General features: G+C 40.6%; 1 protein-coding gene across 7 annotated transcripts in view; it reads right to left on the bottom strand.

Moving 5' to 3' along the window:
- The window catches only part of KIAA1549 (KIAA1549 ortholog), a 161715-nt gene extending 143104 nt beyond the window's left edge, over window positions 1-18611 (bottom strand). For 6 of the 7 annotated variants that reach the window (XM_072652596.1, XM_072652595.1, XM_072652597.1 and 3 more), the window contains exon 1: window positions 17760-18611. In XM_072652596.1, the coding sequence (XP_072508697.1) occupies window positions 17760-17904 (145 nt within the window). In that variant the 5' untranslated portion in view covers window positions 17905-18611. The remainder of the gene's footprint in view (window positions 1-17759) is intronic. The other variant, XM_072652594.1, reaches the window with a different exon arrangement.
- Window positions 18612-18883: the final 272 nt, after the last annotated feature.

The raw sequence follows: 18883 nt of genomic DNA, 5'->3' as shown, positions 1-18883 counted from the left end.
AATGCAACTATATCGCAGAAACATTCATCATCCTGCAGCCAACTAGGTGATAAACCTCAGTGAACTTAGCAAAACTAGCCCTGAGATAAATAACATGCAGTCTATTCCCAAGCCTTCCAGCTTGGCAGAACCTGTCAGAGCTTGCCCTCTGCTCGCAGAGCTTCCCAGAACCCAATGAGGTGTAAGACTAGGATGTCAGCAGAGATTTATAGATTTTAGCTGAAGACAGCAAGTAAATGAGAGTAGTTAGGCTATATTTCTTTTTTTAAATTCTATATTCAGACTTCTCACTAACTTATATTAACTTTTTTTTCCTAATTAGAAGAATTAATAAGAATTCAGTAGTATACTTACAGAGAGGGAAGGAATCTATTAGGGTTTTTAAAACTGATTTTATTTTTACTCAGACCTTATCTAACATCAAATACAATGGGCATTGCATAAAAAGAGTTATATTTGAAACTACAGGTCTCTATTATATAAAGCTTGATCTTCTTTTTGAAGTATATGATAAAATCAAATTATAGTTTTCAAAGTTGTTCTGCTTGCTTGACCTTCTATATAACCTTCTGGTCTTTTCTCTCCATAAAAAAAAGATGCCTCAATGAGCCTCCTTTCTTCCTTACTTATTACTTTCCTTCCTCCCTTCCTTCGTTTCTCTGTTTTGCTTTCATTTTGCTATTTTTTCCTTATCCATACCCTCTCATCCACTCCTACTGGAAAAAGAAAAACAAAGCCCTTATAACAAATGTACATAGTCAAACAAAACATTTTTCCACATTGTCTGTTCCTGAGAATATACTCTATCTTATTCTATATCTTGAGACCATCACTTCTCTAACAAAAGACAGGTTGCAAGCTTTATCTCAATCCTCTGGAATCATGGTCAGTCACTGCATTAACTAATAGAGTTTTTAAAAGATCTAGAAATATTTTTAAACCTGTAAATAGTTTTAAAGTTAAGTATTAGAAAGTAGAATTAATTTTAACATGTCCTTGGGAATCTGATACAGAAATTTTTCATGTAATTTTGCTTTCTTCAATTGTACACAGTCTACTGGATTATAGAGAACATGTTCTAACACAGTCAGAAATTTTACCAATAAAAATAGGAAAAATAAAATTCACAGAATGTCATTTAGCCCCATGCCCAACATTCCATTTTTAAAATGAGAAAACTGAAGTCCAGTAAGGTAAAATGATTTAACTAAAATCACACAGCCAAAAAATGACAGTCACATTTCAGACATGTAAATATATGTGCACATTAAAATTAAAAGGGTAGAGAGGGGAAATAAATGGAAGAGAAATTAAAGTCTAATTTTCCTTTATGTAAAAAAAAAACCCTTCACATGCAGATTCGTAAAAGGAGAGTACATTTTTAAACAAGACACTAGGTCATTTGTTTTAAATACTCTCCAAACCAAAACAAAGAAAAGGATTTTTAAATTGTTATGACATGGAAATCAACAGCCAGTACTCAAGCTTTTATTTCATTTTCTAGTAGAAAAAATTGGTATGCTATAATAATAGCTAGCATTTCTATAGTGTATTAAGGTTGGCAAAGTGCTTTTCATATTGTATCTCTTGATGCTCACAACAACCCTGGGAAGTAGATACTATTAATATCCCCATCTTGCAGAAGAGGAAACTGAGGTTTCGTGATACCCAGGGTCACATAGAGGAAACACATTTAAGCCAAATCAAAAGTTTTACATGCAGCATTTTACACTCCATCTTTTTTATATTATGTGTTGTTGCAGTTTAGTCATTTCAGTCATGTTCAACTTTTCACGACCCCATTCGGGGTTTTCTTGGCAAAGACACTGGAATGGCTTTCAATTTCCTTCTCCAATTCATTTTACAGATGAGTAAATTGAGGCAAACAGGATTAAGTGACTTGCCAAAGGTCACACAGCCAATGAGTTTCTGAGGCCAGATTTGAACTCAAGAAGAGTCTTCTTGATTCCAGGCCTTTCTTGGTATTGTATTATCATCTGAATTTCAGATGCAATTACCCTACCCCAATTCTAACCCACTCTTCTTCCCAACTTCCCTATAATAGTCAAGGGTATCACCAGTCTCTCGGTTAACTAGGTTCTCACAACCTGGTGTGGTAAGCCCAATATCCTAACCTCCACCTCCATGCAAATTAGACAGATTTTTCTATAAAAGGTATTGAAAGATAAGTGTCTTAGATGACACAGAGGACTAAAGGTTCAAGCAGCTGTCATCACTGCCTGGTCTCCTAGTTGCAAAGAAGCCGCCAGGGGCTCCAGAGGCACTCCAATATTCGGCTAATGAAACTTGATGGGCAAGTCAAGTGAAACAGCTTCCCTCAGCTGAATTAACTCAAGGAGTCCTCAATGCCTATCCCTGTCTAATATCTTTCTCCAGATCTAAGTAAATTTCCTTTTGTTAACTGCTGAATGACTTACAAGCATCTCATTGTGTTCTAATATGGAATCCAAATGACTACAGCACTGGCCTGAGAGAGGTCCAGCCCAGACCACTTGGTGGCATCATCAGCTCCTCTTCCCTCACCCTACATCAACCTATTGAATCAGCTGATGCAACTTACTGGTTCTACCTCCACCTCTCTCACATCTATCCCCTTCTCTCTATACAAAAACATGTCAAACTGGGGCAGGTCCTCATCATTCTTTCTGGGTCTCCTAACTGATCTCCCTATCTCAACTCTCATCCTTTTCTGATCCTTCCATCACAGCAGTCAAAGCAATTTTCCTAATGTTCAATCAACTCTGACCAACTCATTCTCTGATTCAATGAACTCCAGTGGCTAGGATCAAAAATTATTTCATCTTTATCTCATCCTTTTTAATTTCTATCTTATGTAAGTTTTTAAATATATATATATAATTCTTAGTATATGCATATGTATATAATTTATTTTAAATAAATATATACATATGGAGGCATGCTCAAAAGTCTTTTACTGTTATCAAAAAAAGTTTGGAGATCACTGTTCAAGAGTACTGGTAACACTGGGAACTAGGAACTACTCATCAGTGAGTAGCACACAGTAGGCACTTAATAAGTGTAGACTGAATGAAAATATATTGGCTGGAAGAGATCTGGAGGTAGTGAAATCATGTTCCAGTGTGGGTTGTTAGGTCCCCCAAGATTCCTCTGAATCAATGGGACAGGCCTGCCAGATTGATTAGTCTTGGGGGCAGGGGTTGTAAGAAAAGGATTATTGAAGTGGGAGACGTTGGTTGATAGCACAAGAGGAATTGAGGCTGTAGAAGTAGTGCATGGAACCTAAACCACTTTTAGGCAATACTTTTTTGTTGGTGGTATGCATGATTGTTTAGGCTTCTCAGCTATGTCAAAACAAAATCTTGCAATATTTTAAGTGAGTCGGACATCTTCCCAACCCCAGAACTGAAACTATATTAAGCTGTTCTTCTTTGTGGTCCTCAACTGCTCCCCATTCCACTGTGGCCCCAATACAGAGCCTCAATAGAAAAAAAAAGATCCTCTTCCCTTGGTCTATATGATGTTTTTAATTGCTCATACCATAAACCCCATGTTTCAGTAACAACTCATTTTATGTTCATCAATATGGTGGGAAACAAAAGATCAACTTGGACTGCCTGCTGGACCGGTATACATTTAGGGACTTCCTGGACACTCCCTATAATGGTGGGAAACCATCAAGGCCTCCTCTCGTGGCATCTCTGGTGTGCTTTTCCTTATCTACCCTTGAAGCTGGCTCACCTGTCTTTGTTTAGGAGATTTAAGGTTTTTTCCTCTGAAAACTCCTCAAGAGCACTGACATTTTCTATCAAATCACCACCTGGTTTCCAAGCCAGTCTATGCATCCAAAAAAGAGAAGAAATTAAGGATTTCATTTGGTGCTCCAAGAGTAGACACAAACAAAATAAGCAGTAACTCAGAAAAAAGCAATGAAGAAACAGGTATCCATAGGCTATCAACTCCCTGTCATTTAATTGGGGCCAGAAGCCCATCAGATTACATGTATGACTGAACAGAGCCAAAAAAAATAGAATAAGGAGTCTTTAAGAAGCTACAGTCAAAGGGTCAAGATGAAAACATTAACTCCATTTAGTTGACTAACACCACTTGGGAAAGGTTAACTTAGTGAGGTATTAAATTAATTCATGCTAACTAGTCCAACCTACTTTTTCAGGAACAGTTGGCATCCTATAGACCAAATGATCTCAAAATGTGCTCCAGAGAAGGGGGAGTGAGCAAGGGTGTCTAGAGACCCTTTTAAAGGGGATGGTCCTTGAGGTTAAAACTATATAATAATGGAAATAAAAACTCTTGGAGGGGGGCTCAATAATTTTTAAGGATATGAAGAGCCCTGAGACCAAAATATTTGAAAACCACTGCTGTAGATAAAACCTTCAAGCCAAAGAAAGAAAAATAAGAGGGGAAAAGCACAATTATTTTACATGCCAACCATGCACTGTTAATAATATTATATATTGGCATTAACTCTTAACACCTTCCTATACAAATTCTCCACTTATTTATAAATTGAACTGTAGATGTAGATATTGGCTTGCTAATAGTATTCACTATTTGAGGCAATCTTTTGAGGCAATTGATAGTCATAGAATCTTGGGACTTACAGAGAAGTGTTAGAGATAACCTAACTCAACCCCCATATTTTACAGATTAGGAAACTGAGGCCCAGAAAGATAAAATCATTTGTCCAAAATTCCATAACTCAGGTGTTGGGAACCTGTGGCCTCAAGGCCACATGTGACCTTCTAGGTCCTCAGGTGCACCCTTTTGACTGAATCCAAGTTTTACAGAACAAATCCTTTTATTAAGGGGATTTGTTCTATGAAGTTTGAAATCTGTCAAAGGGTGTACTTGAAGACCTAAAGGGCCACATGTGGCCTTGAGGCCACAAATTCCTCACCCTTGCGGAGCCTAACTAGTTACTGACATTTACAGAACTAGAATCTAAGATTCCTGACATCCAAGTCTAATGCCTTCTCCTCATTCAAGGAGGCGTATAATTATTCCCAATCTACATGTGAAGACTCAGGAAAAAGGGATATAGTGATTTGCCAGAAATCTACCTAGCCAGCACAGGAACGTCAGACTTCTTTCTCACCTACCAGTTGTGCCAAAAGTTGCCATTAAAGGTTCTCTAGGTAGTTCACATGCTGATCTCATAACGTTACTATTTATGATATGAATGTATACACTGTGTATCAATAATATACTTATAATAACCTTTATTGGCATCTTACCCAAAGCATTCTCTTTAATTCAGGTGGAGATTTGGCAATGTAAAACAGGAAAAGGTGAGTCAGATGTTCTGAATGGACCTTTGCTCCAGCAAAGAGATTTTCAGGACAAAAATATCTGTATGTTCTGTGAAGCTTGGGTTCAGTCAAAGGACCACACTTAAGGACTTAGAGGTCCACATGTGGCATTGAGGCTGCAGGTTCCCCACCTGTGGACCCCAATGCCTCCTTCAATAGCTTGACTTTGCATCATAGGGACTACTCCCCAAATTCACATATCATTATTATTGTATTACCAGATAATGAACATTTCATTTCACTTCATGACTTAGAGTATGAGAGTGACTTCTCTGACACATTGTGCTATTTCAACATTCTAAGAGATAATCCTTTCTTCAGATCCAGGGTCTAAACCAACAGTTGTCATCTGAAGCTTGGTCTGTATTGTGCCTCAGTATCAAGCTTCAGCCAATTAATTAGTCAATCAAAAATCAATCAACAGGTATTTATTAAGTACTTACTCTGAGCAGGCCAGTTTTTCACCATAGTCTATACCATACAAGTCTTGGGGATTTTTTTTAAAGCAAACAGAAAATTACCCATCACTGAAGATCTCTAAGTCTTCAAGTAGAGTCTGAATGTCTATCACAGTTTCAGTAGGAAAAAAATGCTACTCAGGCAAAGTTTTCTGCTGAGGTACAATCTAACTCAGAAATCATACATAAACTTTCATACTAAGGAAGAAGATGGCTTTCAATGAAATACTTTTATTGCCAAAAACTTTATCAGACATAGAAACAGACACAAAAATTTTTATTTAAAAAATGTCAGAACAAAACCAGGTGAGCCATAAGGCATGCAGGCCACTCTTATCTATAAATTCTTTAAGCCTACCACTCTCACATCTTGATCACTTTCAAGAGCACTAAGGTAGCAATCTCCTTCACATATTGCTCAGCCTTTTGGTCTCCTACTTGTTCACATCCACCTGTGGTATGAGTCCTTGGCCCACAATGGAATCCCCAAACACTCTACTGACATTTGAGGGGTCCCAATCTGACTCCCTTCTCAATCCGGACACCATGATCATTAGTCACTTCAAAGACTGACCTTCACTGATCTTTATCACCATTATCTGTGTTCTCTGCTTACCTTCAGATTTCTAGAGAAATAAGCAAAACCATAAAAAACCTGGCTCCCTACAAACTCAGTTTCAACTGGACTCCAGCCAATGACTGGCAATGCTTTCATTTCATAGCGGTATCACATCAGCTGTTCCAGACCTTCTATTACCTCACCCACATCACTGAGATCAAAGTAGTATTTCCTGAATTCCCAGATTTATTCTTGTCCCTTCTTGCCACCTATCTTTTTATCTTTATTTTAGTCAAAAATAAAAAAGTGTTCTTCTTTGCCTCTAAAACTAATTTCTGTACCTGTGTCCTTGTTCCTATGTATTCTGGACCCTTGAGAAACCTATTTATCTGCCCTCTTTCCAGTATCTTTCATCCCTTTCTCTTAACAGGCCCTCTCTCTCTCTGCTTTCAAATATCCCCCCATCTTGAAAAAACTTTCACTTGACCCTGTAGCCTTCCTCCTTCTCTCCCCAGGCCACCATTCACTTCTCTCCTTTCTCTTACTGTCAAGTGTCCCAAACAAGAACGGCATTCCATAAGCAGCAGCAAAGGGAAAGCCTTCTGAGGATTTAGCCTTCTTGATTAAGTGACAGTATTAATCCTTTTGGGGTGGGGGCAAGAAATAAAAATAACCAAAAAACCACATTCTAACTAACCACTTTGGACAAATCCCTTCCCTCTCTGGATCTCACTTTCTCTATTTGCAAAAACAGGACTTGACTAGGTAGTTGATCTCTGATGTCCTTTAGAACATCAGCTCTGTTATTTTGTGATTGGTCGGTGTCTGCTCACTTCATTTCTCATTACATGATATTTCTTGACCCACTGGGATCAGATTGCTCTTCTAAGTGATCACTGCCAAATTTAAAGTCTGCTTCTCTGTCTCCATTTCCCTTAACTTATCAACTGCATTTCATGGGGATGGTTGCTTTTTTCCCAAAATGTTCTTCATCTCTTGACTTTTCTATTACAGAACATCGCATGAGGGTTATGTACAGCAACAGAGCAGAGGTTTTTGGAGGGAAGAAAAAAACATATAAGCCAAGGAATGGGGAACAAAAAATTATTACAAAATCAGAAATAAGCCAGAGATAAAGAGTCTGGGTAGTTAATCAAGGCTTGACTGATCAGTCAGGCATTAGAGAAAGAAGTTAAGTCAAGAATTAAACCCAAATCCTAGCTGCCAGTTATCAATTAGGCAATAGGTCAGCTGTCCCCACTGGTTATCTAAGGGGCATCTGGTCAAAACAAAAAAGAACCAGAACCAGAAAAATTCAAACGATGGTTAATGCTACAACAGTGTGGAAAAACAAACAATAGGAAAAGCACGGCTTTCAAGAACAGGTTCAGGGTCAGTGGCATTATGGACAACAGTGTGTCAGTAAGCTTTTTTTTAATTTCTTGAAAAAGGAAACATACAGACATACTTTGACCAGTAAGACTGTCCCTTCACCCATTCTGAGCACTAAAAACCCTTTCTTGCATCTGCTTCTGCACTTCTCTGAGATTTCCATGTGGCAGTTTCCATGTGGTTTTGGAAGGTGTTCTCAAGTAAATGGACAGAAGCTATAAAGTCTGTAGGAACTGAAAGTACAGGGACAAGAAAAAGAAGAAAACAGAATGATTGTTTATATCATGATTTAATCATACACGCTTAAAATTAGAAAGAATTCTGGGAGTCATCAAGTCCTATCTGTGGCTGAACAGGATCTCCCTTTCCAACATTTATTTGCTTGTATTTATAGTGCACTTTAAGGTTTACAAAAGCACTGTACGTATGTTATATCCTTTGATTCCCTCACAACAACTCAGTGAGGCAGGGCTATTATGATCCCCATTTTACAGGTGAGGGAAATGAGGCACACAGAGGTAAAGTGACTAGACCCAGATCACACCGCTAGTATATGAAGCTGGATTTGAACTCAGGTCTTTCTGATTCCAACTCCAGGGCTCTTAACCACTGTATCACCTAACTGCCCAAACAAGAGGTGATCCAGTCTCCATTTGAAGACCTCCAATTATGGGGAACTCATTAACTTATAAGACAACCCATTCCATTTTTAGATAGATCTTTTTTCTTATTATCAAGTTGAAGATTTTCCTTATATTAAGGAGAAAACAACTTTACTCACTGCTCCTAGTACTCCCCTCTGTGGCAAAGGAGCATAGAGCCCTCCCCCTTCCCTAAATGACAACCATTCCACTTCTTGAAGAAAACTATCACATTGCCCTCATAAGTTTTTTCTTTTCTAAGTTACACACGTCTAGTTCCTTCAAATGAGCCTCTCTAGTAGACACACTCCAGCTCGTTGATGTCTTGCCTGCACTATGGTATTCAAATCCTCCAGATATGGTTTGACCAGCAAGACTGTCCCTTCCCCCATTCTGATCACTAAAACTGTTTCTTGAATCTGCTTCTGCACTTTTCTGAGCTTTCAATGTGGCAGGAGCCCATCCCAAAGCAGCTTACCTGGAATCTTCAAGAAACAACAGGTCACTGTTCAACCTAGTTGAACTGAGTGATGGCAAGGCACAGCAGCTTCTAATGAACAAGTTCTGATACCAAGAGTCCACACAGAAACTCTGGAACAGGGACTTAGCAACCAGGTAAAAAATACTAAGCCAGAGCACAGGGACCAAGGACTTTGATACCAGGCCTCAGGCTGCCTCAGCAAGAAATTCTATATGTATCTACCTCTAAGGGCAAGAAGTGGGTTAAGGCAGTTAGTTCAGGCAGGCCTGAAGATGTTGCTGGGGTAGAGAGCTATAGATGTATGCTGGTTCTTTCTGATAGCAACCTTGTCTTCCATCTACTTTTCATCATTTCAGCTTCCTTTTTACTGATTTTTCTTCCTCTTTTTGCTCCTGTTGATTCATTCAGCCAACATTTATTAAGCTCCTACGTGCTACTATGTTCTGGGGGTGGTACAAAGTTTAGAGAAGACAGAGCTTATGGGGGAAAGGCACAAAACACTTCATGATAACATTAGAGGAGTGATAAAAGAAAACATGTGAGAAGGAAGAAATCAGGGAAAGCTTCGTGGAGAAGATGGCATTTGAATTGGGTTTTAAAGAAAGATGAAGAGACAGAAAGAAAGCAGAAGGATGTGGGGTATATTCAAGGAACAAAGTGTACAGGAGAGTAAGAGTCAAAAGTCACCTCCAAAGGCTTGAACATGAGAGACTGAGAGAATGACAGTGTCATGGACAGAAAGAATGGAGAAGCAGATTTAGAGGATAAAGCTCAGTTTTGAACTGGGTGAGTTTGAAATGTCTTCTAACAGTTGATATTGGATCTAGAGCTCAGAAGTCAGAATTAAAAATTAATAGACCTGGGAGTCATCTTTGTAGATTTGGTAGAGAAAGCCATGGGAGTAGATGAGATTGCCAAAGAAAAGAGGGTGAAGAGAAAAGGGATAAAGACAGGCCCTTAGGGAACATCAAGAGGAAGAAACAGGTATCCCCAATGAGTACAACAGTGTATTGGGAAAGAACGACCACCACAAAACAATAGAAAATAAATGTTGCAAAATTACAAAGAACAGGATTGACTCCAAAGAAGATATATAAGAAAATACCTCCCCCTTCCACTCCCTGACACTGGGGGTGGGGGAAGATCCACAAGTGTAGACAAAATTACTGTCAGGTTTTTTTTTAATGTGATTGGTTTTACTGACTTTTTTCTCTTCCTCTTTTTCTTTTTTTCCTCTTCTAATTCTTTGTTAGGAGATGGCTCTAGCAGTAGCAAGAGGGGATGAAGGGGGAAACATAGGTGATATAAAAACACAAAATATCAACAAAAATTGCAATGTAAGAGAAGAGGATAAGGAGTCATTTGAGCCAAAAGAATCATTTAGAGAGGTATGGAGAAAACTGGTTATGAACCTCTGAAGCAAAGATAAAAGAAATAATACCCAGGGAACAGTCACCACTATCAAAATATGCCAAGGATGAGGAGGATGAGAACTAAAAAAGGACTGCAGGTTTTACAATTAGCAGTCACTGGTGACAGAAGTTTCAGTATGGTGGTGAAGGCAGAGGTTGAATTCAAAGGATCTGAGGATCAAGTGGACAGTGAGGAATTGGATATCTCAGTACTGACAACTTTTTCAAGAGGTTTAGCAATAAATAGGAGGGAGAGAGGGCACTAGCTAGATGAAGTAGAAGAATCAAGAGAAGGCTATTAAAGAATTAGAGCATGTTGGTAGGTGGATGGGAAAGTGCCAGAGAAGAGGCAGGAGAAAAGAATGCTACAGCAGAGCCCTGGAGGAATGGGATTGAGGCCACAGGTAGTGGGATAATCTATTTTAGTGAAGGGGAAGGATATTTCTGTGATCACAGGAAAGGAGGAAAGAATGTATGACGATGCAGAGAAGTCTTGAAGAAGGGAGGACTCTCTGATGTTCCTCTCTTCTCTTTTTACATTTTTCTCCCTGAAGAAATTCTTCTAGTCTTCATTATTATCTCTGTGTTAATGGTCTCCTCATGGCTATCACCCTTCCTGCCTTTTCTAGTTCATGTCTGTCTTTTTTTGGCCAGGCGATTGGGTGACTTGCCCAGGGTCACACAGCTAGTAAGTATCAGATGTCTGAGGCTGGATTTGAACTCAGGCCCTCCTGACTCCAGGGCCAGTTCATTTAAAAAAACAATAATGGCTATTTCCACTTGGATGTCTTGCTAGCGAATCAAACTCAACATGTACAAAACCAAAATCATTTTTCCTACCTAAACTCACTCCTCCTAATTTCTCAGTTTCTGTTGATGCCACCACCATTTTGCCAACACCTAAATGAAAAACTTAGGAGTCATCTTTGACTCTTTCCTTTACCTCCAACATCTTGTCAGTCTTCAAAATTTCTCTTGTATTTATCCCTTGCTCACTGTCACCACTTGGGTCAATACAACAGTCTTTTAGTTGGTCTTACTAACTCCCAGCTCCCTTCCCTTTAATTTATTCTGTACCACTCTGTCTGGGGGCTGTGCCTTAACTACCATTCTCATTATCTTATCACTTCCCCACTTAAAGGTAATGACTCTTTTACCTTTAACTCCCAGCTTCTCACCATATCACATCTAAATTCCTCTGGTGTTCAAAGCTATGCTAACATCAACTGTGCCTTACCTATCCAATTCTATTTCTACTAGTACTTGATATTCAAATGTCCTGAGATCAGAATATTTTTTTGGAAGCCATGGGGTTAAGGGACTTGTCCAGGGTCACACAGCTACTAAGAGTTCGAGGCTGTATTTGAATTCAAGTCCTCCTAACTTTAGGGCTGGTGGTCTATCCACTTGATCACCTGCCTCTTAGATCAAGAATTCTTAATTTTTAGTGTGTCATGGACTCCCTTGGCAATCTGGTGATGCCTGTGGACCTGAAGAAAATACATTTCAATTAGAGGCTAATGGAAATAAAGATGAAATTTTTTCCCACATACATTTCTAGCTACCTTGAGGGATTTGTGGAATCTAGGGTAAGAACCCCTATAAAACAGTAGCAAATTGCACTCTTCCATGAGCATGATGTAGTCATTCCCACCTCTACGAATTTATTCATTTTGTTGTCTTTGTTCAACAAAGTTGCACATTGGCAAAAGAGCTGGATTTGGAAGCAGAGTAGCTGGGCTTGAATTTCAGCTTTTTTACTGACTACTGGTACGACCTTAGAACTGGAAGAGAACAAGCACTTATAAGTGCCTACTATGTGCCAGGCAATATGCTAAGCTCTTTACAAATATCTCATTTGATAAGTAAATTACTTAACCTATGTAAATCTTGGCTTCCTCATTTGTCAAAGGAGGGGATTGGACCAATGTCCTCTAAGGTCCTTTTCTGTACTTTATTCCAGGTCCCTATTACCTTTTTCAGGAAAAATAAGGAAATACAGACAAGTAGGGAGAGTGTGGATACTGAGATATTATCACCAACAATAGCAGATGCCATAGGATACTTAACCTTAGCCCAGAATGTGCCAGAATGGCAGCATTCTGCATTTAATGTACTCCCTGTGAGGCACCATTATGTCAGGTGACCAAATTTCACATCTGTCCAAGAGCAAACCTAGGAGGCCCTATATAAGATCATTCTCTATTTAAGAAAAAAAAGACAATGTCAATGAGAACCCTAAGGTGGATGGTCATGATTTAAATACACATTAGATCAACCTGAACTGCATCTCTCCCTATCTGGGAAAATCAACCTGGAGTAATGATAATTACAGTAATTATCTACCTCTATCACCCAGGGTAGTGATACAAAACCTGTGGCTCTCCAGTCTCGGGAGACATTTAACAATTCCCTACTCAGGTTCTCTTCTTGGGTTTAAGTGAGGCATTTCCTGACACTCACTGAAACAGTTGCTCCCAAGAGAACCAGAGTGGCAATTCAAAATAAAATCCTCCCCACCACACCAGTTACACAACCCTCTCCCACTTCCAAGAAAACCAAACAAGCAAAATTTAACACAAAAGACTAACGAGTGCTCAGAATATCCTCTTCAATGACTCCATTACAGCTTTAACAAAATCAGTCTGTCATGGAGGACAAGTTGGTAGGTGGCAGGCACAATTTCTCTACTATTAGTTTTAAGTAACTCAGCTTATACTGTCTGTGGTTTTACTTACATAAAATTGCACATGCTACAAAAACACAAATATAACAAACATTTACCTACAATTTTTCATCACAAAGAAAGGTCAAATTAAGTAGAAGTAAAAATATGATATCTCTACATAGGTTGAGGAAGTAAAAAAAAATAATTATGGTCTTTAAATTGCTAATTTTATATTTCCTCAAAGTACTTCTTGCAGCCAAATGCAACCCTAACATAAAAACAATACTGTAATTAATATCTGCATTTTACTCTGATACCTTTCCAGGGTATGTAAGTGGCCCTGGGCTATGTCCAATGGAACATAAGTCCCAGCAGTTCCTACTGAGCTGGAAAGGCTTGGAGTACAAAGCCCAGTGATGAATAATTACCCAACAACCAACTTGGCTAAGTTCAGAGAGACCTATTCCCAGATGACTGCAGGTGATTTTTTTTTCCTTTGGTTCACAATTCATGACAACTAGAGGGGTAGCACTAAGCATTAGTAAATGAAGTACTCATACCAATGAACTAAAATTTAATATACACACGCATGTTTATATGCCCAAGGTCGGAGAGTAACAGTGGGCTGGAATTTCAACCCAGGTCCTCAGATTGCAAATTCGCTACATTGTATATTACTAGCATACCAAAATTTCCACAATGTTTTCTAGAATAATTTCCTAACCTTAATCCTAAAATAATTATTATGCTGATGTTAACATATTTTTCAAACGATACTCATACAGATTATAGGGAAAATATCTTCCTTTTAAAAGAGGTTTCCCAATGCCCCTTAGGAACCATTAGAATTCTATCATCTAGGACTCAAGAATACTTGTCTGTTTCATATACCAAAATAAAAAAACCTTCTACAAAACATTAGTTTAAAGCAAAGCAGTAAATTAGCATTCTGTGGCTGATTCACTAACCATTCCCCTTTTCCACTATTCGTCCTCATGTACTGTTTCTCCATCTTACCTACCTATAGTCCCCCCTCCAAAATCTCATTCAAAGAACCATAGAGCTTAGAGGGACTATAGAGATCATCTCCTCCCAACCCCTCATTTTACAAATAAGGGCACCTTACCAAACCATAAACCCTCTCACCTATCTGTCCATTGCTGTTTGGGTTTTGTGTGTGTGTTGAGTCTAATGGTTATTAACTAACTAATGGCCACTAATGGCAAACTAGCTAATTATGCCATATGTTATTATATTGTTGCATATTATATTATGATTATGGTTATACTTCTGTTATTAAATAACTATGCTGTTTAGTCAACTGGTGGTTGCTACAGTATCTGCGTTGAAGGCCATCAAGTTTCTAAAAACAGTGTGGAACCTTCAAAATGATCCACTGTATTTGTTTTTACACTTATTTCTCTAAGGTTAACTGACTGTTTAAACATATTTTTATTTGTTATTAGCTTCTAATAAAGTCACCTAAAGAATAAACTACTATTTTAAAAGTATCAAGACCAATATAATATTAATCTGTTGGTCAACAAATTGGCCAGTAATGGGCACTGGCAACAGGGACATTAGCAACTTCTCTGTTTATGGTAAAACAAGAAACAAGACACCTGTGTTGTAATGTATCTGGTGTTTCTACCAGAGAAGGAGCAATAAGAAAATTGAATAGGCTGCTTATAGTCTTTAAAGTCTGCCAAGTATTATCAAACCATACATTATCTTACATTATCTGACATGAGCCTCGCAGCAAGATACCTACAGTATGTTGAGATGTACTATAGGTATTAGTTGTATTTTATAGATTGGAAAACTGAAGCACAGAAAGGTTTAGTGACTGGACCATGGTCGCAGCTAGTATATGTCAAGAGCAGAATTTGAACCCAGATCTTCCTGATTTCAGATCAAAATTCTATCCCAAGGGTCTTTAATCTGGGGTCGGTGAACTTGTGTATGTATGTGTGTGTTTACACATGTACATATATACAGATATAAATACAAGTGGCATACTCTTTTAATGCTATCTTATTTTATGTATTTTAAAAAAACATTATCCTAAGAAGGGTTCATAGGCTTCACTAAACTGTCAAAAGGGTTTATGATACAAAAGATAAGAACTCCTGCTCTATGCCATGCTAAGTCCCTAAGTTTTTACTGACCCACTATCCACATTTGTGTATTTATCTTTGTGGATAAGTTATAGAAGGAAGGAGGAAAATGGGGATATGAGTGTATATCCATATCAGTTCACTCTTTTATTCAGTTAGTGAGCATTTATCAAGCACTCAAGTATCCCACATTATATTACCTGAAGGGGGAATAAAGGATATGAAAGGGTTCATGGTGTAAAGGAACTTAAAACCAATTTGGTGGATTACAGAAAAATAGGAAACATGAAGCAACATATTAAATATTATGGTACTGACTATAAGTTCAATAGAGTTCCATAGGTGGGTTTTTATAAGAAAGTACTTTTTTGAATATATACATGTGTATATATATATATATATACACACACATATATATATATATATACACACACACACATATAAATACATACTTATATACATATATATAGTAGAGGAAATAAAGATTAGATATTAGATATCTATTTGCTCCTCATAAATCTCAATATGAATAACTAATTTTTCCATTCCTCTCAATAACAGAGTATTATCATGGTGGCATTAAGAGATAAATTAAAATACTCCAAAATATCAGACTACATCAGCACCAGGCTGTACTCCTTTGTTGGCAAGAGATGAGAGGAATTCTCCTTTACGCCCTTAGGTGTCTTTTTTAAGCATAAACAAAGTCATCTTTCTTAGGAATCCCTTCTTTAGATAAGACTATCATTGGAACAACTTTGCCTATGTTATCATACCAGGTTCCTAGACCTGAGTAATGGCTACCTTCAGGCTGGTCTGACCCTCTCTAACAACTTTAAAGTTTCCCTTCCTATTTCACAAGAAAGGTTGCTGTGATCAAGCACTCAGACTACTTTAAAAAAAAACAATTCCACTGTTACAGGTTATAGCCCTACTGATTTAAATCGTCTATGTGGAACTAAGCATGTTGACTAACATATATAAATATAATGGACTATTATTTTGGTCTAAGCAAGGGCATGAGGAATTCAGAGAAATAGGAAAAATCTCATCTGAACCGATGCAAAGTAGCAGAATGAGAAAAATAATACACACAGTGATAGCAATGGAAAGGGAAAGAATAAAAAACCCTGACACAGTGTGATTGTAGTGGCCAAATTTTGGCCCCAGAGAAAAATTTAGGAATTGAACCTCCTCCCTACCTTCATTGCACAAGCCAGGAGACCATGGATATGGAGTTTTGGACGTACTGTCAGACACAATCATATGTAGGTTAGTTTTGCTTTTAATGTTTCTTGAATCTCTAAAAAATTTTCCTAGAAAGGATGGCTGGGGGGGGGAGCGGAAAGACATTTTCAGACAAGTGTGATTTAAAAACAAAAGAAATTGATAAAAAAATAAAAATAAAAGTTACATTTAGGTGCATGAAAGGTGTCGTGAGAAAACCTGTAGAACATTAGCAGTCATTTCACCTGTCTGGGCCTCAGCTGCTTCATTCCTAAAATAAAAAGGCTCAGCTAGAACTACATAACTTTTAGAAGGTCCCTTTCACATCTAACATTGTGTGTGCATCGTTATATTCTGTCCTTGAGTCTCAAACGGAAGTGTGATAGTTACTTTAAGCCTGTTCCCTTAAGTTTCCCCTCCAAAGCTACCTGGAAGTTCTTTGGCATTGGATTCATGAAAGATGTAGGAAGGGGGGACTTTTATTGCTCTTTTGTCCTCTTCTAGGAAACTATAACTTCCCACCTTCCGTCAGTTACTTCCATCTTTCCAATCCCAAAATACCCCTAGGGCTGATATTAGAAAAGAGGGACGGTGGCAATCGTTTACCCTAGAAATATTTCTACACTGTCAGCTCAGAGACCGATAGGTTTCCTGAGTCCAGAAAGGCCAAATGAACACGAGAGAAATAAAATAAATTCGTTTCCCTCTCTAACAAAAAATCACCCACATGCTTCTTTACAAAGTATGCCTTTCAATTCCACGCCAATGAAGTGACTGAATTGCTTCTATTATAAAAACAATGCTTACTCCTTTCACGCCCTGACACTTAAGAATCACAATATTTCCACACTCCATTGTACTAATAACGCCTCTTCAAAATAAAAGAATTTGCGATTTCTTTCTCAGAAAGAAAAGAGCCATAACCAGAGAGCTTTCTAAGAAGGCTTCTTCGGTAGGCTGTTCTTTGTGTACTGTGGCACCGAAGATACTGCTACCCTGTATCTAGGGGCAGCAAGAAATTCAATGTAATTATAAGACCTCTTGAAATATACATACTGAACTAGCCCTTTTCCGGCAAAGTATCAAGAAATATTTCCTATGCCACCATTCATGTGGTCAGGCAATACATCCCCTAGTTCGTTGTGCCTACACATTTGCAGGATAGGCTGGGCATATTCTGCAGTGAAGCCACGAGACCAGAGGACCTGCCCCTTACCCCATGGGTAACAAGGGTGGGTGGCTTTGCAGACCTTTGGCAGGACTGCTCAGTATCCGGTTTCTTGGCCGTTTTATTTATTTTTTTACCGCCTTTACTCGTTGGGCCCAGGGAGAAGGGTTTGGCCGGGGAGTGCATCTCAGGAAAGGCAACGGGTGGCGTGCCGAATAAAGGAGGAGGGGCGGGGAGGGAAGCCGAATGCTCAAGCCCACGGAGATAAAACAAGGCCCGGTGGCAGCCCTGCTTCAGGGTCCTTACCTGCTGCGCAGGAGGCCGGCAGGGTCAGCAGCAGCACCATGAGCCCCGCTAGCCACAGCGCGGGGCGGCGGGCGAGGCGCGGGGAAGGCCCGTGCCCCCCCGGCACCGGCACCCAGGCGATGCAGCCTCGGGTCTTCCCGTCCATGGCAAAGCCCTCGGAAGTTAGCGTCGCGCCCCCGGCATAGCCCACCCAGGGCTCCTGGGCCGGCCTCGCTCGCCGCACCCCGGGGCGCGCCGGGCGCGCGGGGAGACGGGACACGAGCAGAGGGAGCCGAGAGCCCAGCGCCCGCTCGCCGGCCGCCGGCCGCCGGCCGCTCCTCCCCCTCCGGGGGCGCAGCGCAGCTGTCCGGGCACGGCGCGGAGGAGCCTGGCAGCGGCCGAGGCGGGCCAGCGAGCACCACCTCCAGGCCGGCCTGCGCTCCTGCCTCGGGACGGCCGCCCGCCGGCGGGGAGAGATGCCCGAGCCGGGAAGGGAGGGAGGGAGGAGAGAGAGAGGGACGCGGCCGTGGCTGCCCCTTCTCAGCTCTCCATCAGCCCGCGCCCTGGCCCGGGAGCGGCGGGGGCTGCTTCCCCGCCCCTGTCTGCTCCCGCTCCCCAGGAGACCGGCCCCCGCGGGCACTGCCCGCCTTTCCCAAAGGGGAGGGAGTGGGTCTCCCTGAGCGCGCCCGGGCGCGTGCTCGGAGAAGAAGCGGGGGAGGAAAGGAAGGGGCGGCTGCTGGGGGGACCCCGGATCTTTCACTCGGCTCTCCTGAGCCCCGCCCCCGAAGTCTCCTCCTCCGTCTGCTCCCGGGAGGCCCCCGGGCGAGCGGACCCACCGCGGCAGGGAGGGGCGCGCTGGGAGCCGGGCTGGCGTGGGAGAGAAAGACGAGGTGGGGGGGGGGGGCCGAGAAGTCGGGGGAGGAGGGGGAATCTGGCCAAGGGGGGATTTGCGCTGCGGAAAACCCGGCGAGCGAGCACTGCTGGGCTGGAGCGGGAGTCTAAGTGCAAGCCGTGTCTCTGGCTTCTCTCAGAGAAGGTTGCTCTGACTTGGTCCGGGGCTCCCATCACCGCAGGTCCCTGGGAAGCAGATGGGCCTCTGGAACCCAGGAAAGGGAAAGTCAGAAGAGAAAGGGAAGAAGCAGAGG

Source organism: Notamacropus eugenii, chromosome 3 (genome assembly GCF_028372415.1).
Source record: "Notamacropus eugenii isolate mMacEug1 chromosome 3, mMacEug1.pri_v2, whole genome shotgun sequence".
In the NCBI taxonomy this organism is placed as follows: Eukaryota; Metazoa; Chordata; class Mammalia; order Diprotodontia; family Macropodidae; genus Notamacropus; species Notamacropus eugenii.
Note: the sequence above shows the minus strand (reverse complement) of the source record. Positions and strands in the feature narration are given on the sequence as shown.